The 27076-nt window shown below is 41.7% G+C and overlaps 1 protein-coding gene across 6 annotated transcripts; it reads right to left on the bottom strand.

Moving 5' to 3' along the window:
• Positions 1–27007, bottom strand: TFDP1 (transcription factor Dp-1). 6 transcript variants are annotated; one of them, XM_081198528.1, is made up of 12 exons: positions 26883–27007; positions 24611–24693; positions 14902–14968; positions 11825–11931; positions 10889–11010; positions 9522–9687; positions 9092–9238; positions 8078–8146; positions 6594–6745; positions 5321–5487; positions 3363–3444; positions 1–1272 (listed from the first exon to the last, which is right to left on the bottom strand). In XM_081198528.1, the coding sequence occupies exons 2-12, from the start codon at positions 24620–24622 to the stop codon at positions 1122–1124; spliced, it is 1242 nt and encodes a 413-aa protein (XP_081054654.1). In that variant the 5' UTR covers positions 24623–24693; positions 26883–27007; the 3' UTR covers positions 1–1121. The 6 variants fall into 6 exon arrangements, with proteins under 6 accessions (XP_081054654.1, XP_081054658.1, XP_081054653.1 ...); XM_081198532.1 differs by lacking the exon at positions 26883–27007 and adding an exon at positions 26722–26875 and having other exon boundaries at positions 9092–9235; XM_081198527.1 differs by lacking the exon at positions 26883–27007 and adding an exon at positions 26722–26874.
• Positions 27008–27076: the final 69 nt, after the last annotated feature.

Genomic DNA, 27076 nt, shown 5'->3' with positions numbered 1-27076 from the left:
TTGTTAAAAATGCCCACGCGCTTTTTATTAATAAAAACTAATAGTGCCACAATTAAACAAGTAAAACAAACTGCTTATATTCCATAAAATATTACAGAAAAGTTTATTTGTGTTTCAATAAAAAGACTACTGTCTTAGAACAGGCAGCTGACAGTATTTGTGCAGTTAATTCTTTGTGAATAATTTTTTAAAAGACTACCACCTGCCCTGAAATTTCTTTTATAAAAAAACGAAGTATTAAAAGTGATTGACAAATTTTGAGTTAAACATAAAACATTCTCTATATTTAATTTCAACTTTATAATAGATTACTGGAAGATGTTTAAGAAACAAATATAAACATTTGTTTCAGTACATGTCTTTTATATGATAGACTTATAGGTATGTAAACAACTATATAACAAATTGTTTTCAAAATCTGCCTGTAAGAAATCAGGCAAATTTTTATCATAAGCAAAACTCATCCCAAACCTTCAAGACATTTACACAGCTGTGCCAGCTTGGCAGTAAACATTTGCCAAAAATTGTATTTCATATGTCCTAACATTCAGCAAACACAATATATAAATTTGATGGAATTACAATGATCAGAATAATTTTTAAAAGGGAAATAAATTCACACAATTTCCGCAAACTAACATTTAAAAAGAGGCTCTTTTGTTTGTTTCTTTGGACTCTGCATGATCAGCAAAATATAACATTTGTTTGCTATGCTTCAGTACGAAGTGTCACCTAAATGCACTCTAAATAAAATGCCATTCAGTGTATGCATTTTTGACAGGTGGACAGATTTTATTTTCCATTAAATGTGGCTACATTTTCAAACTTAGCAACAACACTTAGGGGCAAAATGCATTTTCCTTCAAGTTAAAAATTCTAAGCAAAGAGTAAATAAAGGTTCTGCATTAACACACTGGTATCAACACACACATCCTCACCACATGTAAAAAAATCTACATAAAACAAACAATTCTTTTTACTTTACTGGAGGAGCAATTTCTAAATTCAGGACTCTTACCAGTATCTCCTTGATGGGGCAATTTTATGACAATTCTCTTCCTAGAATTATTCCTGAAGCTTGCTGAATTTTAACATTTAAAAAAGTCTACACGCAAAAAATATCAGTCGTCATCGTCATTTTCATTAAAGTCCTCGTCATCGTCGTCGTCGTCATCTCCAACATAAGACACCGGTGTCTCTACTCTAGAGCCACTATATTGAGATCCATTGGAACTTGTAGCTAACATTCCATCCCCTCCGTTTGAGTAGTCACTGAAACAAAAGCAAATTAGGATCAATACTTTTAACTGGTTTTCCATTAATGCATTAAGTTTTTACAACACAACTATGCAGGAGGAAGGGTGAGAAAAGGAATGTGCCTAAAACTTTTTTTGAACTGAAATCATGCAAGGTTGCTACTGGATCCCAGGGACTTTGCTCGTATCTTTAGCTAGGATGCCAGGATCAACTGCTGTGCCTTCCTGACACAATGGCAAAATAAGAGAAAAAGCCTTTGTGGGTATGAATTGGGACCAACTTCTCAACACTTTCCTATGGCTGCTCTACACTATTATCGCCCTTTGGGCTTTAACTCCTTCAAAAAGGAGCCTATTAGGGAAACTATTAAAGGTAAAGGGACCCTTGACCATTAGGTCCAGTTGTGGCCGATTCTGGGGTTGCGGCGCTCATCTCACTTTATTGGCTGAGGGAGCCGGCATACAGCTTCCAGTCATGTGGCCAGCATGACTAAGCCGCTTCTGGCGAACCAGAGCAGCTCACGGAAACGCCATTTACCTTCCCGCCGGAGCGGTACCTATTTATCTATTTGCACTTTGACGTGCTTTTGAACTGCTAGGTTGGCAGGAGCAGGGACCGAGCAACGGGAGCTCACCCCATCGTGGGGATTCAAACTGCCGACCTTCTGATTGGCAAGGCCTAGGCTCTGTGGTTTAACCCACAGCGCCACCTGTGTCCCATAGGGAAACTATTAGGCAAAACAAAAAGTGAAATTTGCACTTTGATGAAAGAAGCACTTTCCTTAGGAAGTCTCAGCAGCTGCTGATAAGATTTTATCTGGCTAACAACAAAATCCAACCGACCAGAATCCATCACCCGCTACCAAGGAAGCCCCCCAGATCAAGGACATTGGTTGGTTGCATTTTTATTGGGTAACATGTTTTCTGGCTGAGCTGCACCCGCACACAGGTCACTAGACCTCTTACAAAAACCCTGTTCCTCTATGGTAAAAGCTTGGGTTGCAGCTTAATATAAGCAATTATTAACCTGCACTGCAGGCTCTAAGTTGGTTTTAAAACTCCGGGGAGGGAGATATTGGGGAGAATACAGGTGGTGGTATTTGGAATGTACTGTATTGGCCTGAATATAAGCCTCACCTTTTTTTTCCAAATTCCAACCGTGAAAAGTTAAAGTGCAGCTTAAATTCACGACCTTAAAGAAACTGGCTTTTATGGTATCGCAGCTGAAACAGACATACGGTAAAATGGAACGGGTGTGAGTGCCTGCGGAATTTTAAGGGAGTGGTTTATATTCGGATACTGTCTTTTTTTCTTCCCCCTCGAATTTTAATGTTGTGGCTTATATTCGGGCCAATATGGTAATATGCTCTATTTGGGCAATAAAGTCGATTTTGGTCCATATCAGGGAGACCACACTTTTGAGCTGCATCGTAGGTGACACAGGACCGCAGGGCAAATGTCACACGCCTCTCACGTTGGCAAGGCTGTGTGGTGCTAGGGGAACATACTTCTACCTCTGGTGAAAGTGTTTGCAGGTCTATATATTTTTGGTCCCTGGTTTTTAATGAAACTAAACAGTCAACTTAATTACCCCCTCTCTTCTTGCTCTCCAGTTTATTTTTGGGCATGACAACAAGATGGTTATATTAAAAGATTCTTTTATATTTTTTATTGGCTACTGCATGCTTGCCCACCATACAGAAATCGGAATATACTGGATATTCCAATAATGTTTGGAATATTGCCGTTTTTGAAGAAGTTACACACTACCTTCAAACTTTGCAAGGCACAGCTACATTGGATACCCTCTATCCAGTCGAGCGGGATTTTATTTTGTATACAAATGAACACCACTTACAACAACTTACACCAGCTTCCCAGGAAATCTGGACTTTTGAGTTAACTTTTGTTTCGTTATGTGATATGTGAACTGTTAATATATGTGATTTGTGCCAGCTTTCATCCCTATGGTTTTTGTTTTTCCCTATATCCCCGTATGTAATACTGTTTTGTTCTGGATTAAAATCAATGGAGGGGGGTTCCTAAAAATGACGGTGCTTGCCATTTGCCAGGTTTATCAGTATTTAAAGAGAAATCCCATCTAACCTGTTTGAAAATCTTGTCCCATTTGAAGCTGAACCTGATGAGGATGAGACATACACACTGCTTATTGATCCCTGAGCCATTTCTGTAAAGGAAGAAAGCATTATGAATTCTGCAGTGTTGATTCTGTACTAAACACAAATCTAATCCAAATATTTTTTACACGTAGTAACATTTTGTACAAAGAGCTCATCACGAAGAATTTTTTTAAAGGAGCTTTAAAAAAAGAAAGAAAGAGGTTACACGGTCCATTAAAGTTCCCACTAAAATATAGGTGCACTGAATAATCTCTAAAGTGCATACAAAGCAGAAGAAAAATGGGGGGGGGGAAAATAAGTTTGGGTGTACAAAGCCTAATTCTCTAAAGGGATTCCACAGCATACAAAACTAAGTGTATCATTATAACACCCGATTGTATTTTAGTAAATTAAACCAATTGTATGGAACAGCAGAGGCAAGGATGAATATGACAGCTTCCTTTTACTATGAAAATATTGATCATTCATAACTGCTACACTTAAAAGTATGGAAACGCGTGCTAAAATGAGATCAGACTTGGTTCAAATTTGCTCTAGTAGCTGACAAGTACCGTATTTTTCGCTCTATAAGACGCACCAGACCACAAGATGCACCTAGTTTTTGGAGAAGGAAAACAAGAAAAAAATTATTCTGAATCTCAGAAGCCAGAACAGCAGGAGGGATCGCTGCGCAGTGAAAGCAGCAATCCCTCTTGCTGTTCTGGCTTCTGGGATAGCTGTGCAGCCTGCATTCGCTCCATAAGACGCACACACATTTTCCCTTACTTTTTAGGAGGGGAAAAGGAAGTCTTATAGAGCAAAAAATACGGTATTTCAAGGACAGCTTTGTTAATTCTGATGTTTTGCAGTCCTTTTTGACACCAACTGAGGACAGCACCATAGCACTTTACAAACAGTTCTCCTTTCTGAAATGATTTCTAGGATTGGCCTGGCACCTAACATTTCACAATCCACCTCTATGTACCGTATTTTTCGCTCTATAGGACGCACTTTTTCCCTTTCAAAAATGAAGGGGAAATGTGTGCGCGTCCTATGGAGTGAAGACGCCATAGCCCCGCGACCCTCTTCCGGCTGGAGAGGTGACGCGCGGCTATGGCAGGAACCTCTACAGCCCTGCGTCACCTCTGCAGCCGGGAGAGCGCGCGCGGGGCTAAAGAAGCCATAGCCCCGCAACCCTCTCCCGGCTGGAGAGGTACATGCGGCTATGGCAGGAGCCTCTATAGCCGCGCGTCACCTCTGCAGCCGGGAGAGCGCGCGCGGGGCTAAAGAAGCCATAGCCCTGCGACCCTCTCCCAGCTGGAGAGGTGACGCGCGGCTATGGCAGGAGCCTCTCCGCTGCGCCTTTCCGCTGCTCCCTGACCTGCTCTTTGGGGCTGGTGGTCGAAAGGAACCTGAAGCCTGGAGAGCGAGAGGGGTCAGTGCGCACCGACCCCTCTCGCTCTCCAGGCTTCCAAGGTAGCCGCCTGAACGCACCTTAAACGGCACCTTGTTTTAGAGCGGGAAAACAAAAGGGGGAAAGTTCTCCCCCTCTCTGTGCAGCACCTCCTGCCGCTTCACTGAAGGGGCGCTGGGCAGAGAGTGGGATAATTTTTTTTTCTTGTTCTCCCCCCTCTAAAACAAAGTGCGTCCTATTGTCCGGTGCGTCCTATGGTGCGAAAAATACGGTAGGTGATGGTAACTCCACAATGATTTGGAAGTCACTGCACTATTACAACTTTTATTTCCATCATTTGAGGGCAAGGAAGTTCTTAAGAACTTTTCACTCAGAAAATGCTTTGCTTAGGCAACTGTAATGATAAAAGGCTTTGCAAACTACTTGTATCCTATAGCGCTGCATATTGCAGTTGTGTCAAGTTCCAATGGCAGTTTGGTTTCTTTTCCACACACATTTTAAATATAAGGAAATCTTTCACAGAACCTTACCTGTCACATATGGTTCAAGAGCTTTAGGAACCAAGCTCCTTGCATTTTTTAGGTCCTCTGCTGAGCAACTTCCAGATTCTAGCCCAAAAGCCATTCCCATGCGCTTTAACACTTCTATATCATCGTGTATTTCAAATGCATTGTCAAAATTAAATAGATATTCAAACCTACAGAAAGTGGGTAGAAATTGGTCAAAAAGCTATGCACATAGGGTTATAAAATTTTCTTCCAAAGTGTACTTTCTACTAATACGCAACTTTTAAAAGATACAGCACATTTTGATGCTGTTATACAATTCCAACACTGTCTTTCAGGAAGCAGTAGTCTCAAATATTTCAATATCTCATATATTAGTAAGATAATTGGCCCCATCAAGACCAACACTGTCCAGTCTCACTGGCAGAGGTCTTTTGTGGACCCCTACAGAAATCAGTGTTGAGGAGCGCAGCTCACAGAATCAGCTATAATCTCATCAGGTTATAGACTGTTGAGGCCAGCTTTTTCACTAGTAGCACCAATGCGGTAGAATGTTCCACCTGCTTAAATACAAGAAGTTTCAACAGTGTTCCTCTGGCTCTTGAAGACATACCTGTTTACAAGCATTCCCCACCCCCCACCCCACCTAATCTCCTAAACTGAACCTCCTGTTTTAACCTCTGTGCTGCTTTAATGGGCTTACTTTATTGTACATTTTAATTGCGAGTTTTTATTTTAACATTTTGAACGAACTGTTTTAGTGTGGACTTTCATTATGTGTGTATTTTTTCTATTGGTTTTTATACTTGTAAACCACTTTGAAACCACTTAGGCAATTAGGTGGTATATAAATATAAAATAATAAAACCAGTATTTGCAACCCCAACTTTGTATTTAAGAGATTGGTCCATTTTCCTGCATAAATGTCCATGAACATGTGCATCTGGTTGCAGCTTTGCTCTCCCCTTGCAAGAGCATGAGCAATGAAACTATGCTCCCTGGCTTACTGTGTTAGGACTGAATTGGAGGTCCTGGTTTGTTTTGCTTCAAATAAACCACAACATGAAGGCAAGATTTCTTCTTTGCTTACCAGACATTGGTTTGAGCAAAACAAACCATGTTCCCGAGTTCATATATAATACTAAGACAAGCACCATGGTTTGTTGCCCCCATGCTTACTAGAGGGAGAAGCAAAACACAAGTCAATTGCTTATTATAATTTATCATGCAAATGCAAATGCAACCAGTGTATTTGCAAGGACAGAAGGAAACACTCGTTTCCCTACTAGCAACCTACTTGTCATTAGAAATACTGCAGTCAATCACAGTCTTCTTGCTGGTGTTCACAATGATAAATGGCAAATGAATGACAGAATTAGAAGCTGGTGGTCTGTTTGCTTGCTGTTCTGCTTGACGATTTCGCTGAACAAGATTCTTGAAGGCAATTTGCTGTTAAGGGATTTAAATATAAACAACTTCATTTTCTTTAAGAATAGAAAAACAATTGTGAAGGATTGCTTGGCATTAATTCTTAATTAAGAATATTTAAGAATAATTAAACAAGTAACATTAATATCTATAATCAAGTGTTTCTGGATTAGGCACTCTTAAGTTTTGAGAAATGCCTTCTTTTTGGTTACCAGGTGGTATGTGTTCAAGTCTACAAACAGAAACACACACCCACACCTACACCCACACCCAAGTGGAGGGGAAAAAACTAACTTCTGCAAAGTGAATAAGCTCTGGACAAACTTTTTAAAGATAAGATCATCCGTAAAATAGAAGTAAAATAAGATGAGGAAAGACAGTGGGGGGTTAGGGAAGAGAAAAATCTGCCTAATCAGGTAGGGTTGACCAGGAAGCTGAAGAAAAGCTTGTTCCCTTGGTGCCATTTCATATATGCAGATACTGCCTGGTTACCAAGAGGAAGTACCGTATTTTTCGCCCCGTAGGGCGCACCGGCCCATAAGGCGCACCTAGTTTTTTGGGGGGGAAATAAAGGGGAAAAAAATTATTTCCCCCCAAGGCGCGAGGTTGGGGAGGGGGAAGCCCGAGCTTCCCCCGACCCCAGAACAGGCTGCTCTCCGCAAGAGAGAGGGCTCCCGCGGCTTGCGCAGAGCTACCCGAAGCCCCGGCGTGACTGCTCAGCGCGCCGGGACTTCGGGATAAGAGGCAGTGCTGCGCAAGCCGGGGGAGGGAAAAAAGTGCGTCCTATAGGGCGAAAAATATGGTGCTTTCCACAAGTAAAAAGGCTGTTCTTGAAACCCCAGAAAAATGCAAAGAAGTCTAATAAACCCCCCTGAGGTTCTTCCAGTTAATTATTTTTATTCTATTATTTAATTCTACTCTATCTTTTAGGGCAGGCCTAAAATAAGAATAGGAGACACAAAACATACAGAACAGAATCAGATGAAGTTGCATACAGGTGCTTGCAATAATCAAGAACGAAAATTGTGTGATGCCTTATTGCTAAAGTGAATTAAAACCATTGGGAGGAAATCATTTTGCCTTGCCAGATGGAAAAATCTCCCCTCTCCAATCCCCATGCACTGTTCTGGGGGGTTCTCCCAACCCTCCAGAGCTGATCTGAGGCAGATAAGGGGGCGGGAAGCACCTTTGCAGTAGCAGGAGCCCTTGCCGTGGCTTCTGCTAGCCCACCTGCTTAGTTGACTTGTCCAGCCCATTATCCTCTTATTCCCAGCCATGTCATCTTAACACATTAGACAATTGATAAATAAATATAAAGTGATTTGGCAAGGCAAACAACTGTTCCAAAAATACCTGAAGTATTAGCTCTTGTAGTTGTGACTGTTTTTGCTTTATTCTTTCAAGTCTTCTCTGTCGCTCCACCTTAAGAAAAGAAACGTTGTTAGTTTTAGAGAGGAGCTGGGTGAATTTGAGAAGTACCGTAGCTACATATTGCTCTGTATGTAGGCTAAAATCCAAGGAACCAAGAAGTTCATTCTGTGAATCTAAGGGGGCTTTATACTTGGTTCTGAAAAAGCAGCACCCTATCTCAAGTAATATATACATTTGAAACATAGGCAAGATTCCAAAGCAGTTCACAAGACGGCATGAGAATCGGCTGCTTTAGATTTTTTTTAATATCCAAGATTTCATATCTGCTGAAATGAATTTGAAACATCACTTGCTGTTCTTAAACAACAACAACAACAGTGTGGCAACAGCCATAAACCCTCTCTCTGCATACAAGAAAATCTTGAACACCCAGAGCTAACTACCATCAAATAATACATTCAGAGATTATTTAAAGGCAATCAAAATAATTCAACCAAAAATGTATCTGTTTCTTATAGCGAAGTCATTGATAGAATGAAGGGGTATTAAACAGAGGTGCTTATGAATCTGACCCTATTAGATTGTAAGGTTCTACTTCACTGTAAATATTCCCTAAAGTGGAACTCAAATTTTCATTATTAGTTACAGTGTTCTGGAATATTTCCAGAACTTGGGAGGAATTGTCAACTGTCTACTCCCTCTGTCTTCCGCCAGCACTTGGGAGGTTCTTACCCTAAAGATTTATTTTTTACTTATGAATTTTTGCAAATGCACAATCATTCTCAATTACAGAAAGTTATGATTTTGAAAGCCAGATGTGCAGAATGAATTATTCCACCACTCCAAAATCTGGGTCTCCAACCAGAATGAAACCCTGTGTGGAACCAAAGGCATGCCGCCATCTTGGAACGGACGTGAGGGAATCTGTTCTTCCCGAGTAATCAGAAAACAAGATTAAAGAAATGCTGCAAATGAGAAAAGTCCACCGCATTTTACCTCTAAATTCTGACATTCCTGAGCTGAATTAGTAGGTAGGCCAATCCATTTTATTTCTTTCTTCTCCTTGGAAATAATGTTCATGGCCATAAGGACATTTAAGGCATCATAGACACGTCGTCTAATATTCTTCTGATCATAAGCCTGCTGTTGAATTAAGAGTATTAGGATATCTCTGATTAAACTATTTTAAAGGTTTTATCCAGTCATGGAAAAGCTGAGGTAATATCGCAACTTTGTCGGTTAACAGAGTAGCATTTCTAATCTTGAAAACAAGAACTTGAATTTTTCATAACACACAGTACACACACTGGGATGATCCCCAAGAGAGAAAGCAAAAAGAAAGGGGCTGTCTCTGCATGTAGGTATTTGTAGCATGCAGGAAATGGGTTTGTTGTCTCTACTAAATTCAGAACATGAACATATTTACCGATTCATTTGGTGAGATGTGTGCATCTGCGGTACTAAACTCTGCAACTAACTCATCTGCTACCTCATTGTATGAGGTCGTTCCTTTCCTCTGAACCTTCTCACAAACTTTCATAGAGAAGTGCCGCAAACCCTTGCCATTCTTCTCACCCTTTTTGTTGCGCTTCCTATAAATAGAGATACAATGAGTTACACACACACACGAATCCCCAAAACCAATGAGACGACTTTAGGGTGGGTTTCTTTTTTTAAGAGAACTGATACCCCAAATTACTTGTTTCACTAAACCTTGTGCAAAAGAAGTCTTCATCAATGATAAAATATGTTCTAATGGTAGAAGTGTTAGCCCACTGCCTTTACGAATTTGTCTGCATAGAAGATTTACTTAGCCAAACCTTTATTAGGCATTACAAACAAAGGCCTTCATAAAATGTCCATATATAAAATTATAAAATATATACAAAAACAGAAGCAGAACGCCTCAAAACAGTATTTTTTAAGAAATGCAAAGGCACTGAAGAAATTGTTTTAATGAACGTAATTTGTTGGGTTTGGACACCCACGTCTGACCTACACACACACAGTTAAAATATGAGGATATTACTATTTTTATTAATACCCTGCCCATCTGGCTGGGTTTCCCCAGCCACTCTGGGCGGCTTACAAAATATCTAAAAACATAATAAAAACATCAATCCTAAAAAACTTCCCTAAACAGGGCTGCCTTCAGATGTCTTCTAAAAGTCAGATAGTTTTTTATTTCCTTGACATCTGTGTGCGTTCCACAGGGAGGGTGCCACTACCGAGAAGGCCTATTATGACAATAGGCATAAACTCCCATTACTCGAAACATTTTGGATTTGTTTATAACGTTATTGAAAGGAAACTCTATAGAAATACACACCATATCTACCTTCAGATACCAACCTTTATGTGAGGAAGAAACGAACTACAAGTTTAAGAGAACTGAATGCAATTATGTCCTCGAGTAGATGGAAAGGGCTTTGGTCCAGGGGAGGCTTCTGCTGGCAGGACAGGGAGTGAGGTGATTGTCACTGACCTCCTCCTCCCCTGTAGCTCCTTGCATCACCTCCCATGGTGTTCTGAAGGATCCTCCAAGTATCTGGATCACATGGGGAGTTGTCAGGGAAACTGGCAAAAACCTACCTCCTCCCCTGATTCTGCTAACATAAGCCTCCAGGGATATCATTGGATTCGGCCCAATATTTTTCAGCTATTAGCTAACTAGCTGGATATGAGGCCCAACTTTAGTTACCAAGAATAAAGCTTTTGAGGCATGCATTTTCCTGTGAATATGTTGTAACATTTTCCTGTGAATATGTTGTAACTTAACTAAATTTTACTCACCCAGCAGACCAAGGCGAAGAATCTGCAGTCTGGTTCTGCGGTACGAAGTGTGTGTTGGGTGTATGTGGACTTGATACCAGAATAGTATTGGGGGCTGAAGGTCTCTGAGGTGTACCAATAACCTACAGTTAATACAAAATGTCAGTTAATGCCACTCCTATTCAGAATACAGTGGTACCTCGGATTTCGAACATAATCCGTTCTGGAAGACCGTTCGACTTCTGAAATGTTTGAAAACCGAGGCGCAAAGGGCGGTCTGCAAATTCAATGGAGAAAACTGGGGAAAAAACTCAGCGGAAGCCGTTTGACTTCCAAGGCACATTCGAAAACAGAAGCATTTACTTCCGGGTTTTCAACGTTCGGAAACCGAAATGTTCAGCTTCTGAGACATTCAAAAACTGAGGTAACACTGTAATTATATTAGCTTCCTTAGTATGGAAGCCATAATTTTATACTAGATACATTTTTAAAAGTCAAACCACAATTTACATTTTTAGTGGGTATTTTGCCCAACCTGGAAACTCTTAAGTTGGAATCAAACTCTAACTTATATTATATAGGCATGCTGCTGAAAGAACCTCATCTAATGGTGCTCTTCTCCACTGAAAGCTGCCAGTTTAAATGCACCCCATGGTTCCTATGTAGATCTCAAAAATTTCTAATGTACAACAGAGGTGGCGCTTTAGATGCTTCCAAACTAAAACTCCCACCAACCCTCACCACTGGGTGCGTTAGCAGAAGCTGATAAAAGCTGCAGCACACCAACATCTGTAGAGTCACAGTTTAGTTACCCATGATGTAGAACAATCTTATGCATGTTTTCTCTGAATGCGTCCCAATATTGGGGCTGACCCCAGCAAAGGATTAATGTGGCACCTCAAAATCTACAAGTACATATCACAAATGAATCGGTAGGTTTCCCAACAGGCCTCTTACCATTTGTTGTGCAATGTTGACATTAGATTGTCCAAATGTTTTCGGTAGGAGTTGTTTTCCAAGTGTATTTACTGCGGAAGGGTGAACGGCTACTAATGAAACAACACCTAAAATGCACAAATTGAAAAGTTACAAAATGGTAACAAATAACTGGCAACACAATTAGCAACTGACTAGGCAAACTACAGAGGTCAGTCTAATATTTAACCTAATTCTGTTGCACACGTCCAAGTTAAAATGCTTTTAAATATGTGAGACCGGGAGACATTCTTTACTTGAGCAAATGATAGGATGAAGTCCTTGAGATAAACCATTGAGCTCAAACATAATAGCTCAATTTAATTCTCTGAAGACAGAGGAATCAACGTGCCAAGATTAGAATCCCTCACTATAATTTATCTGACATACTGACTTAAACTACTACCAGAAACATCTGCTTTGCTTGAAGATTAACTTCTAAATCAGGCTGGAGAATCTATGGCCTTCGTGATATTTCTGAACTTCAACTCCCATCATCCTTTAGTAACGTCTTTCATTTTGTAGTTGTGTGATCTGTGCTCATACTGTATTGTGATGGCCATTAGCTATAAACCATAAAATCTACTGACTGAGCTCCCATTATCCTTGACCATTAACCATGCCAACTGGAGGATCATAGGTTCCCTACCAAGGTTCTCGATAAATCTTGACAGCCCCAAGTCAGTATGAAGAAAGCTTCCACATCTCTTACAATCACATCCATTTTTACTTGGAAACAGTCAGTGTGAAGCATACACAGAACTGCAGCCTGTGTCTCCAAGTTGTCATGAAGACAGAAGTTTTTAAAAGTTCTATATGAGCAATGTGTATACGCATTTCTGTATAAATGCTGCCACCCTGTGGTACAAAATATTTTATAGAAGTAAAATTTTGGAATGGTAGAAAGTAAAGTGAAAAAGTATTCTATTCACTTGAATAGCTACAGAATATTAGGATGGTGTATATGCAGGCAATTACCCACCCACCCTTCTAAGTAGTTAAATGCAGTGTTGTCTGAAATAATTCAGGAGGGATTTGATGACTAAAGGAAATAAGAGAATACCATTAAGTATCTGGCCAGTAGCGTTTGAGATTAAAAGAGATTTTTAACATTAACTATTCTAGTGTGCAACTTTTAAAAAGTGCAATCTTTATGAGACACCGGTACAGCCTAGTGGATTGTCTTTCTTTTGTGCAGATGGCATTATACACCTATTTTGAGAATTAGAAAATTGCAGTTGCAACCAAATCCTGATGAAATGTTTGTGGTATAACTCAATAAGATGATTCAGGGAACTAAAGTAATAATAGTAGTAGTAGCAGCAGTAGTAGTAGTAGTTGTTATTATTATTATTTCCTCCGCCCATCTGTCTGGGTTTCCCCAGCCACTCTGGGCTGCTTACAGCATATCTAAAAACATAATAAAAACGTCAAACATTAAAAACCTCCCGATACTGGGCTGCCTTCAGATGTCTTCTAAAAGTTGTGCAATTCTTTTATCTCCTTGACATCTGAAGGGAGGGCGTTCCAGAGGGAGGGCACCACTACTGAGAAGGCCCTCTGCCTGGTTCACTGTAACTTTGCTTCTCGCAGTGAGGGAACCAGCAGAAGACCCTCGGAGGAGGACCTCAGTGTCTGGACTGAACGATGGGGGTGGAGACGCTCCTTCAGGTATACTGGGGCGAGGCATTTTAGGGCTTTAAAAGTCAGCCCCAACACTTTGAATTGTGCCTGGAAGAAAAGTGGAATGGTTCTGCTGAGAAATAACTGTATCTGTCTCAAAAATGTATTCTTACTCAGATTTGGATGCCCTGTCCCATAAAAATAATTTTATTAAAAATCTGGTATACAAACACATTAGTAAATAAATTGAAGCTTTATTTGTTAAAGCAGGGGTCACAACCTTTTTATAGGCCTATGGCACATTTGGATTTTTGAGTGTGTACTATCCCCTTCGGTCACTTCAACTGAAGACTTAAGACTCCAAAGCCTCACTTTCAGAGAGTACTGAGTAACACACTGTCTCTTTCATAAACAACTATGAAACAGATATAGGTTGCCGCTGTGGCTCCCCTCAAGCAACTCTAAGTCACACAACATGGTCCTGCTCAAAAGTTGCATCCTTTGGGTCAAAGATAAACAGCTGCATAAATAGGGCCTTAGACCAGTGTTCCCCAACCTTGGGCCTCCAGCTGTTTTTGGACTACAATTCCCATCATCCTTGACCACTGGTCTTGCTAGTGAGGGATGATGGGAGTTGTAGTCCAAAAACAGCTGGAGGCCCAAGGTTGGGGAACACTGCCTTAGACGCATCCATGGGATTCAAAGATGTTGCTGATGAACTACGTACCATTCTGGAATCTGAGTGAGGAACAATGTGACTGGCTGCTGTGGACACTCATGATAGCTAGACACATAATAATCCAATAATGGAAGGAGAGATCTTCTCCCTAATCATACAATGGACCAAAGATACCAGCCACCACCTATGAGAAGAGGCCTTTTCCACAAGGGGAAAATGGAAAATTATTGGGCACATAGACTCCCTACACAAATTCATGGCAATGGTTGATTACAGTATTGGCTGCCACTGATCATGTGCACTTTTTAAAAATTATTGTTGTTTATTGTATTGTTTTTGTATAAAGTATTTCTTTCAAAAATTCAGTGAAAACCTGTACGTAAGAAAGACTGAACAGTCAATATGCACGCTTTCTTCTACAACAAACACCATTGTGCAGGTAGCATTGCATGCCTAGGATATATTTACTGATTAAAATTTGTACATGCTGCCTTTCATCTGTGAAATTTTAAAGAAATTTACAAAGTACTAATAGATCTGGGTCACTGTAAGAATGACTAGGCCCAGGTGTCAAGTGTGGCTAGGAAAGCAGCCATTGCAGCCACGTTGAGCCCACCAGGGTCTTCAGATAAGAGGAATGGGACCCACCCGAGGTTTCTTTGGCCCAGGACTCCTCAAACTTGAAGCCAGCCTTACTACACACACAGAAGTCTTACTTCATTAAATATGAAGGCCAATGACAATAAGAGTTTCTTACCTTTTCCAGGACTAAGATTTTGGTCTATAAAAACCTTTAATTCTCCATTAGCTTCAATTAGACCAGCCTACGAGAGAAGACACATTTTATTTAGATGTAAAGTACTTTGCAAGCAAATTACATTCCCAGGTCCCAATAGGTTTTGCAAGGGACCATCCAAATCCATCATCAAGTTATAGGTTGCCTTTGTGTCCACAAATGTATTCTGTGATTTGTTGGTGGTATTGTTGTCACCCTCTATAAAAAAATAATTAAGATCCATGAGGGTCTGTGCCTTGGATTTTTTTGTGGTCCTGGCAAGCACCAGATCTGTGATGTTTACTGTGCAGGCTTATCATAGCACTCTGCTCCAGGTCTACCGATGTGCATATAGCTATACACAAAATCCCCATTAGCCTTCCCCCTTGGTTGAGGCCACACCTTGTTTTGTCCTAAGGAGTTGAGGGACTTGCACATAGGCACACACTCCCAATGCCTCATTATGCATACAGACTTATCAGCTGGAAATTGTGTAACCCAGCTCTTAGTAAGAACAAAATATGCAATATTCCGACCCATTACACACCCACCCACCGCAGAAGCAAGCAACTATGTAGACTGCTCTGATCAATACATGGTTGACATTTGTCCTCTTTAACAGGGTCATGGGCTTCCTACACCAAAGGAGTTAAACTATCACATACATTTTCCTTTCAAATGCCTCCCTCTGGCCCTAAAGTGAGTTTTGGAGTTTTAGCTCAAAGTTTCTTTTTCAACTTAGGAAAGCAAAACACTTTAAAATGTCATCAAAACTGCATTTCACAAGGAATACAGTTGCCATAAGACCTCATAGGAATTCAGCCTGGAGGTCAGACCAGGGTTTGACTGCCATCACCAGAACTTCACAGCAGGTGCACTGGAAATCTGAAGTACACACAGTTGTTTACTAGCTCTTTATAGGCCTACCCTGTACCCTAGAGTGCACTGCCAGCCAACTCAACAATTTTGCTTCTTGTTGACTAGCACATGAGCAAAGCAACTAGGGAATCATTTCTCCAAGTCAGGACTGCTGTGAACTCTTAGGACTGAATCAAACAAAATGTAGGTATAATAAAGAGAAGCTTATCTTTAAAATAAGCCAGCAGCCTGCATTATAAAGCTCTACATATTCAACCCTTAACACGCTTACAAGCAGAGCAAAAATTAAAAAGTACTGTAAGCACAAGGGAATAAATTTTTATCAACTTCTTGTATTTTCTTACCTTACTCCACCCCAAAAACCCATCATTTTTCAAAGGTGAGACTTTTATTGTGGTTCCCTAGGGCAACAATTTCCACACTTTTTAAATTAGCATTGGAGATTTAAAAAAAAATCAAAGCTCCTTATGGCAACTAGAAATGGAAGAAAATGATTTCGTTAACAATACCATTTGGAATAAGTCAACACGTTAACGGCAAAGATGGAGCCCAGATTAAAGGATAGAAAGCCTCTAAAATAAGAAATTTGATGGCTTAGTAAATGAGACGTTTTACCATTTTTAGGCATGCAAAAGAACTAAGAAGGTATTTCACTTTGGTTACTGATGCTTGGCACCAAGCAAAACTTGGAACTGCTCTCTTGGATTTAGGAGAGAGAGCCAGGTTTAATCAGCATATTAATGGGACGTAACTTCGCAACCCCGAGCATCCTCAGCAATTTCATGTAGCTGTTAAACAGCATGTGGTACAGGACAGAACCTTGAAGGACACTATGGTCAAAATGTCCAACAGGAGTCTCCCTCATCCCCAGCCCCACCTTCTGGAACTACATCTCCAAGAGGGACTAGACTCGCAGGGGTCAGCAACCATTTCCAGCCGTGGGCCGGTCCACCATCTCTCAGACCATGTGGTGGGCCAGACTATATTGCAAGGGGAGGGGGATGAACTAATTCCTATGCCCCACAAATAACCCAGAGATGCATTTTAAATAAAAGCACACATTCTACTCATGTAAAAACACCAGGCAGGCCCCACAAATAACCCAGAGATGTATTTTAAATCTACTCATGTAAAAACACGCTCATTCCTGGACCGTCCACAGGCCGGATTGAGAAGGTGATTGGGCCACATCCAGTCCCCGGGCCTTAGGTTGCCTACCCCTGGACTAGAGACACTTCAGGGACACACATCCTCACATCCAGTTCCAGGTGCACTAGAGCAGAGAAAATTATCTCCATTCAACAAGCAGACAAAGTTAGACTGAAATAAATCTGGAGAATCCAGCTCAACGAAGAACATTGGCACTGAGTGCTCAATCACCTCACTCAAGAATGCAATACTACAGACTAGCTGAATATTATCATTTACCAGTGGGTCATTCCATATCGAGTGATCCAACTTTTTTACCTCATGTCATCCAATTTTCTTAATATTTTGTACACTTGTTGAATGATCAAAACTAAGTTTAAATCTAACATTTTAATTTTTTTATCTCATGAGTGAAAAGTGGCATGGAAATATAATAAATGAAATGAAATTCCCTCAACACAAATAAATTATCTGCAATGATTGAGACTGAGGGAACGAGAACTGGGGGTTAGAAGTCCTTTGTTGCAATATGTGTTGAACTCCACAACAGATAATGAACCAAGTATCTTAAACATGACCAATTAGGCATGTAAAACACTTCTAAAGAAATTTGAATTTACCACTCCTGCTGTAAGATAAAGCCCCTCTCCCACCGCATCATTTCAGGCTAAAAGTTGCACTTGCTCCAGCAGGGTGAGAAATTACACAGAAAACTTGGGCAGTTAGTTGCATTCACATCTTTCATGCAGTGTCTTCTAACTTGCCCTTCTCCTCAAGCAGGTATGACTGAACAGCGCCCAAACCCAGAATGCAAAATCTTCAATGTATAACCCCCATCTCCCAAATTTCTTAACATTGGTATGACGTTCCTTTAAGAAAGGCTAACTGGAATAAAAAAGAATGCTTTGATGTAATTTTAAGCAAAGACTTGATGTGTACTAATATTTTCTATCAAAATTAGGAAACCAGCTTCCCTCAGAAGTCTGATATACCAGTTAGATATGGAACATAATAGTCTAGAAGCTGCATAAACAAGCAAATTACTCCACAGACATTTATTGAATGCATCTATTTCTAATTGCAAAAAAATGCTATTTGCCGTGCTTTGCTTGGAGCTAGATGTAGAAAGCAACAACAACAAAAAATATATATGTTTGAGTGATAACCCAACCCACATTGCTTGAAATTCTATATACTTTAATGGTAAATTCAATTAAGCTACATGCTACATACAGAAAGAGTCTATGCTTTTTGTTAAATATTACATATTATTGGCCACAGATACATGCACTGCTATGGGGATACTAAAACACATATGCCAATATACATTATGTCCCTTACATTTAACTCAGTCTTCTCTGCACACAGTGACTGCATTCACACCCTATAGTAAGCAAGCTAGGAGTAATATTTTAACATGAATATGCAGATTACTCTCACTTTGCTCTTCCTCGCCAGTGAGCGGAAACAACAACTTAGCGCTGCATCAGAACTGGGGATTGTGGCTTGTTCCACTCCCGCAAATGACACTCTTAAGTCAAGGTTTGTTCTTGACATACTGATCACGATTTGAAAGAAACAAACCATGTTTCCCAGTTTGGACATAATGGCTAGCCATGATTTTAACTTATTTTGTTTCCAATGATTCTCATAATTATTTAGTTTCAAATGTTACTTTATAACTCGATAATATAAGCAGCATAAGTAGAGTATGCAGCCCTCTCTGAGAGAGGACAATCTCTGCACTAGAGAACTTGCAACATTTTAAAAAGTCATTTTACTTCAGCGTAGCACAAGGCATAATTATATAACAGCATACAGCTGAACTCTATAACCTGGCTGAGCAACAAAGAATTGCCAACAATAATAACTCTATAAATGATGTATTTAATTACCGTATTTTTCTGTGTATAAGACGAGGATTTTTTTACCCAAAAATTAGGTTTAAAATTGGGGCTCGTCTTATACACAGGTAGTGCAGAGGGGGGTTGGTTGATCTGTTGCAGCCGTGAGCAGGGGTTTATCTGCAGCAAGGGTTGATGGAGACTGGCTGCCGCTGTGGCAATAGGGCGGTCGATTGGCAGCTGCGGGTCTTCGGCGATGCGTGCGATTTTTAGCGGCGGGTAAGCGAATTTCGGCAATCATCCCTCCCCTCCCAAAGCTTAACAACTCTTGGAAATCTCCCCCCATTTTCTTAATTTAGAGCCCCCCAAAATAGGGGGTGTGTTATATACAGAAAAATACAGTAGTTAACATATTGATTTGACCTAAAGACTGCCCCCACAACTTGCCATTCTTTGCCACCTTAAAATTGAGTCCTCTTTTACAAAACTCAAAAGTACAATAGTGCTAGCAAAGTTTAGGCTGTAGGTAGCAAATTGATTCCCCTTGACTTCCTGAATTACTGCCCCCACCAAATTCCTTCCTGTCAATAGTGCATAGTTTATTCTGTTCCTGGGCCTTGCTGAGGCTGTGCCTCAACCCTACAATCTCCTTGGTTTTCCGTTTCATCACAGATCCATCAGAAATTATTTTTTTCAGTTTCTGTCAGTCCATTGCCCACTTTGACACACTTCCTTTAATTACACTGCCTCTTTGTCAATCTGACTGGCACCTTTTCCCCCCTTCTCTATCTTCAGAGACATATAGCAATGTCAGTTCTGCTCCCATCAGTCATAGCAGCAACCATTCAAAAGCTATATTAAGTATGTCATAGGACTCGGGATGTTCTTACTTTAAACAACCACCAACCAATGCCACACACAACCTCCTTAGGAAAGTGCCCTCGGTTTCAAAGGAATCTGCCATTCTGCAAAGGATATGCACTATTACTCAATGAATGGAAGTTCAAATACTCCTACTGCACACTGATTACTTGAGCAGCTCTTTGGAACCTGGCCACACAAAACGCAGGTGTACAAAAGCAAGAAACTATAAACTGTGCAAGGTGCTGGTTTCTGAGAGGATACAGAATTCCTTCTTACAAGATTAACATATTGCAAATTCACTTAAAATAAACTTATGGGTAAACTGAAATATTGTGTATCAAATACTGTGTATTTCATTTGTGGGCATTTATTCCATGCCCTCTACTTGAAGGTCAAAGGTTGGGCCACAACATCATATGGCATATATCACTGAATAAAAAGCCGTTAAAATACACTTCATCCGAAACAAAAATTGCCTGGAAACAACACAAAGGCCTGGCAGAACTAAAATTTCTTAACCTGCCACTAAAACCAAATGAGAGTGGGATCTGGCCTGATCCAAGGGGAAAGACAGCTCTGAAGTCAAGGTGCTACTTCCAAGAAGGCCCTGCTCTGGGTCAACTAAACCTACTTCTGTCACTGATGGCACAACCAATAAGGAATCTCCCGCAGATCTCAATTCAGGGGCAGGATGATCCTGGGAAGGTGCTATTTCAGGTAGGTGGGCCCCAAGCCATTTGAGCTTCATATATTAAACTCAACACCTTGACAAATAGCCAGCCGGTGAAGTTGCCTCAGAGCTGGTTCAATATGCTTGGGGCACCTAAACTCGACAGCACCCAGGCAACAGCTGCGACCTCCAAAGGAGGCCCTATGTAGAGTCATCAAAATTCCAACTATCCTTATCCAGGAATGGCAACAGCTAGGGAATCAGGCGTATCTGGTGAACTGAGTCTCCAACGATAAGGTGAAATTTAGGAGTGCCCCTGGATCACACAGTTGCTCCTTGGGGGAGTGCAACTGCACTCCAATCCTAATTTCTGGACCCAGAAACCAATCCATAGGGCCCCTGTCTTCTCTAGATTCAATTTCAGCTTACTGGCCCACATCTATCCCTTCAGCTCCCGATTCCAATAGATGTAAGAGATGATGCAAGATACAATCAGTGTACTCATGATACGTAGCCTCAAGTCCCCTGATAATGGCTCCCAACAGCTTTATGCAGATCTTAAATAGCACAGGTCCCTGCAGGACCCCATGGTATAATTGCCATAGGGCTGAGTCCCACAGCGTCACTACAGTCGTACCTTGGAAGTTGAATGGAATCCGTTCCGGAAGTCCGTTCGACTTCCAAAACGTTCGAAAACCAAATGGGACTGTAATTTTAAAAACAAATCTTAAGTTGAACACGGATATCAGCAATACATTTTAGAATTTGCAATGTACTTTCAAAAGAAAAACAAGCCTCATATTTCTCTGCATTTACAAGGACATGTAATATCCTGAGGCCCTAAACATGGCAGGAGGAAATTGCATTATAAAAGACTTTTTAATTGTGTATGTTTATAAAGAAAATCTGAATTTAAGACAAAAGTGTTAAGTCCACACTTACCTCTTAAACTCAATCACAACAGTTTATCAAACAGATTTAGTTAGAAGCATAGAGGAAAATATGACTTCTTAGTTTTAAGTATCATAAAAGCAATATACTGAATTTCTTGTTGTTGATGCCTACTGGATCCAGGAAGCAGCAAGTTTTCACAGATACTGTAGTATTCTAGAGATGCCATCTTGCATCTCATCAGGATGATCCAGAGTCCATATAGGTGATCTTGTATTCAAAATGGAGAAATTAGATGTGGAAAACTAAGTACACCCTTACTGCTCCATAGGAATTAAAAGGATAAGTAGCAGACAGGGGCTACAAATACCCTTGCTTAATTGATCATCAGCAAGTGTGCCCACCTCCATAAAAGCCAAAGTTTTAGCAGCTTGCCGGTCTGGAGCATTCAGGTGTGTTTTAACACAATGCCAAGGAGGAAGACAACATTCTTAGAGAAGCAAGTGCTACTGCCCATAAAACTGGAAGGGTTCCAAGGCCATCTCCAACCAATGTTCTACAGCGGAAAAGGTTATTCAAAAGTGGAAAACATTCAAGACTGTTTCCAATCTTCCCAGGAGTGGACGACCTTGCAATTTCACCCCAAGGTCAGACCGTGCAACACTCAAAGAAATTGCAAAAAACCCAAGAGTTACATCTCAGGCTCTAAAGGTCTCTGTTACCATGTTAAATTTTAAAATTCATGACAGTACCCATAGAAAAAGACTAAACAAGTATGGTTTGGAAGTGTTTCCAGATGAAAGCCTGGTCTCTCTAAAAAGAACATGGCAGCACGACTTTGGTTTGCAAAGCTGCATCTGAACAAACCACACGACTTCTGGAACCATGTTCTTTGGACAAATGAGACCAAGATGTTTGGCCATAATGCACAGCACTACATTTAGCAAAAATCAAACACAGCATATCAGCACAAGCACCTCATACCAACTGTCAAGCATAGTGGTGGAAGGGTGATGATTTGGGCTTGTTTTGCAGCCACAGGACTGGGAACCTTGCAGTCATTGAGTTGGCCATGAGTATACCAAAGTATTCTACAGTCAAATGTGTGGCCATCTTCCCAACAGCTGAAGCTTGGCTGAAATTGGGACATGCAACAGGACAAGGATCCCAAACACACCAGCAAATCTACAACAGAATGACTGAAAAAGAACAGAATCAAGACGTTGCAATGGCCCTGTCAAAATCCAGACCTCAACCCAACTGAAATGCTGTGTGGGACCTTAAGAGAGCTATGCATAAACAAATGCCAGCAAACCTCAATGAACTGAAGCAATGTTGTAAAGAAGATTGGGTCAAAATTCCTCCACAATGATGTGACAGATGGATAAAATCCTACAGAAAACAATTACTTAATGTTATTGCTGCTAATGGTGGTTCTACAAGCTATTGAATCATAAGGCGTACTTAGTTTTTCACATATGGCTTTTCCATTTTGACTTTATTTCTGTTAAATAAATCATAACACGGTGTAATACGTCATGTACTTTTATTCATTTGAAGTTGTATTTACCTAATTTTAAGACCTGCTAAGAAACAAATGATTGCTATTATGTCCTGATATGTAAAACCACAGAATTCAAAGAAGGCCACTTTCTTTTTCCCATGACTGTAAGTGACCTTCCTTGGTGTTTCTGTATCTGTACAGAGATCCAAACAAAGATCTGTTACTTGTCTCTAATCCCACATTATTTTTGCAGTGGATATGGGCTGTAAGACCACAAAAGCTCTCTATTTTACTTATAGCATTTATGATGGCTCAATTTAGTTGCCAACCAACATGTTTTGTTGTCGTTAACTAGTTAGCATGCATAGTTTTCAGGGGGGGGGGTTCAAAATGGGAAGCTTGATTTAAAGCAATTATTTATCTGTGCTTTTTCTTTGCAATTTTAATTGCCTAATTTAAATTAACTGCAGAATTTGGGACCTGCCAAACTAAGCACAGCCCTCTGTCTGTTTGTGATATTCGAGTGATATTGTAAAACAGGATTTGTTCAGTACACACCAGCCTACAATGCATGGTTGATGAATTGTTTAGCTTGATGTGTTATAAGTTGTGGAAGCCTGCTCTAAATCAATGGGATTACCCATACTGATTAAACTTATGCTCACTGATGAAACTGAACTTGACTGTTCTAGTTTGCAGGACAATTACAACAACGGGATGAAATTATAGATTCCAGTAACTAGTTTTTTGCAATTTCAATTTTAGGTCACGATCTGAGTCTATGATAAATACCTTAATAGGAAATTCAACAACTCTCCTATTTTTTTTTATTAAGAATAGGGCACAAAGAAACAACCAAACTGTCATATGCTTTTCAACGCTGAAGGTGTGGTTCTGCTAGAAAAGGACTAGATTAAAAGAAGGATAAAGGTGTACCTTCTATTTCAGCCAGGCAATATAATGGAAAGTAGAGTACTAACGAAAGCAGTAAGAATTCACTGCATCATACTTAAAAAGACAACTCTAAAAAGGTATTTTTCATTCATGCCATAGATGATCAAAGTCAGCATCATACAAAATCATGACGGACAAACAGCTTATTACAGATCCTCAAGCCTATAACTTTTTAGTGTAAACCTTCTACTTATATTGCTTATAAGAAAGCAAATCAAAGCAAGTGTTAAGCTATTATTGGAGCTATACTAGGAGCCAGTGGGCTAGCAATAAACATCCTGAAAGGTAGAAGCTTTCCCTAGTTTATTCACAAGTGAAATGGTGGGCAAAAAAAAAAATTATACCTTCATAATTATTTGGGGGCTGCTGACTCAAATAAAACTGATTCTGATCCACATACATGTAACTGGCCTTCCCTAGTTTGGAATAAAGTGTAACTGAAAGTGAGAGCACAACATAGTGACTTATGGAATTCTGCTAAGTGTTTCATGCTACCCCAGTACAGCAGTATAGGGTGATGCTACTATGTGCATATATACCACCGTAGTGGTATATACCAGATGCACCACTACTCATCATTAGAAGAGATGATGACTTGTCATCTCTATGACATTAGGCTAAAAGCATCTCAGCCTAAATGGTGGGGATGTAGCCACACATACTTGTGATATGTTCCTACTGATATGCTGCACTGCCATTATGCGGCACAGGATAGAGTCAATGCAGCTACATGAATACATAGGGTAACAGTGAATTCCTGTATTTATTAATGCTAGGGTTACCTTGGGCCAGTCACTGCCCCTCAGCTAACCCACCTCACCGAGTAGTTGTGGGGATTACCATATACATCACCTTGAGCTCCTTGGAGAAAAAAGGTGGGATACAAATACAATAAACGAAAACAACTGTAGGACCGTTACTTACAAATATACTTACATCTTTTGCCATGTTACTTAATCCAAGAAATCAGTTCTTTACTTGCTTGATTGCCACAGGTACAGGAACAGTAGCACTGTATTCTAAAAAACGATAAATTAAAAGAGAAGAACTTGGTTATTGCAGGGAAACACATTTTAAAATTGAGATAGCTACATTTTCTTGACTTTCAGCACGGGGTTGTAAAAGTAAGTTACAGTCTGAAAGACCCAACTTAAAGCCTTCATAAATTAAGAGCAGCTCCGTCTCCAAAGCGTTTGGCCCCTGATCTTCTGAGAATATAAAGGCAAGATGGCCTGAACTGACAGGATCATAGAGGTGGGGATGGGGAGTTGCACCATGTCCAGCTATGCGCTGGATGACTGAAAAGCATAAATCTGCCTCCTGCATAAATCTGCACACAACCCCCTTCCAAGAAGAAGGGGGAGCGGGGTGGGGGGCTTTGCTCCTGACCCATTAATTGCAGAACAGTTGCTAGGCCTCAGGGGCCCAACCCCCTACTACACTCCCCCCCCCCCCAATGCTGAACAAAACACACACTGCTTCTCCATGCGAACATGCAAGCAGGCCCTGGAAATTTACATGCTGCTTCGGGGGCGGGGGGAGGAAACTGGTCCTGAGAGTCCCTGTGAAAACCAGGCGAAGCAGCATCTGCGCTCCACAGAACAACTCCCGCCAGCCCCCGCCTCCTGCACCTTCCCGCCCCCTCTCCAGGGCCTCAGAAGCCCGACCAGAGCCCGGGGAGTCTGAGGCTGGAGGGAAGAGACGGGGGGCCACCCAGGCACCAACCTCACCCTCAGCAGACCCTCCTCCTCGCCCGCCCCGGGGAAGGGGGGGGAGGGAAGAGACCGGGGTAGGAGAGAGGGGAGGAAGGAGGAAGAAGAGGATCCTCGCCTTAAACCGTCCCGCCTAAGCGCTTCCCACCGCCGCTGCCTCCTCCTCCTCTTCGTCTCCCACCTGTCTTCCTTTTCGGTCCCTGCAACCCACTCCCCTGCCCGAGGCGCCGACGGTACCTGAGGAACTAGAGGAGGAGAAGCAGGGAGCAAACTCCATCCCCCACAACACACTCCCGAGCAATCCCCCACCCACAGCGCCGCTCTTGCACGGGAAGAGAGAGAGAGATGCCAACTGCACATGTGCAATGCACGGCCCTCCTCAAAACCCCCTCGGGGGTGGGGAGAAGCAGCCGAGGAGCAACACCATCACCTCTAGGCTTCCTCCTCCTCCTCCCCCTTGCAAGGCAAAGCAGCTGTGTTTGTGGGGAGATAAGGTTGAGAGGGGGGGGCACCTTTCTGCTCCCCCCCCACAACCTCCGGCCACAAACATACACACACTCGTTCAACTGCACCAGAATGAACTCTGCCAATAATTATGAAGCGACATAAGTGTGCATGGGAAATGTTAATAAGAAGTTGCCCCCCTTCCCACACGTCTTTTCACCCCTTTCCAGCGCCTCTCCACCCCAACCCCTCGCTTTGCAAGCCTCTTTTCTTTCCTTGGTTCCAACAGTTTCCAGAAAGTGTGAAGTTTTCCTGCAGCAAAGGAGGGGACACTTTTTTGGGGGGGGTGTCGTCGTCCCCCCAACACGAGTACATTTCAGCCATCCCTTAAGGCTGCAGCCGTGTGCAGGCTTACTTGGAAGCAAGCTCCACCGAGACTTTTGCATGCTTACTGGATAAAAAAGCAGACATGCAAAATAATAATAATAATAATAATAATAATAATAATAATAATAATAATAATAATAATGGATCGGCCTCAATCCTAAACAAAGCTTTTACCTGGGAGTAAATCGAACTTAAAATTAGCCGCTCTTTCTTCTTCTACCGTACTCGGGGTGCAGAGCTGCGATCCGATGCACAATTGCTGATTACTTGGAAGCAAGCCCCCCCCCGCTTACTTTCGGGTAAACATGCACGGGATCGGGTTGCAGGCAACAACCCCTCCTGCTCCTCCTCCTCGCGAAAGCGCCATCATTCCCTGCCCCTGCCAAAGCTCACCCAGCCAAGCCGCGCTCTCCTTCCTGCCTCGCTTTGCTGCCTCCTCCCCCCCACCCCCAAAGCTTGGAGGTTCCCCGGCGCCGACCCGCAGGTTTGACCCCCTTCTCACACCTGTTCGAGCTCCGTGCGCGGAATGGGGTGGATGGGGAGGAACGGGGCTCGCCGCTGCCTCCGCTCGCCCTCCCCCCCTCCGCCGGCGGTCCCGCGATTCTTGGCTTTTTGGCGGTTGGCACAGAAGGAAGGCAAGGGGGAGGGAAAAAATTGAAACTTACACTTTCGTGCGTCCCTCCCGGCGTGACGCTGCGCGCTGACGTCACGGGGCTGTAACGTGCCCCACATAGGCACACGCGGGGCGGCGAGCGAGCTCCCTCCCACATCCCATCGCCGCTCTGCCGCACGCTCGCTCGCTTCGGCCGGCCTACTGGGCTCTCGCAGGCGGAAGGGCCGCGCATGCGCGAGGTTTTCG

Source organism: Podarcis bocagei (assembly GCF_964188305.1).
Source record: "Podarcis bocagei genome assembly, chromosome: 6".
Lineage (NCBI taxonomy): Eukaryota > Metazoa > Chordata > Lepidosauria > Squamata > Lacertidae > Podarcis > Podarcis bocagei.
This window is presented reverse-complemented; position numbering and strand designations above follow the sequence as displayed.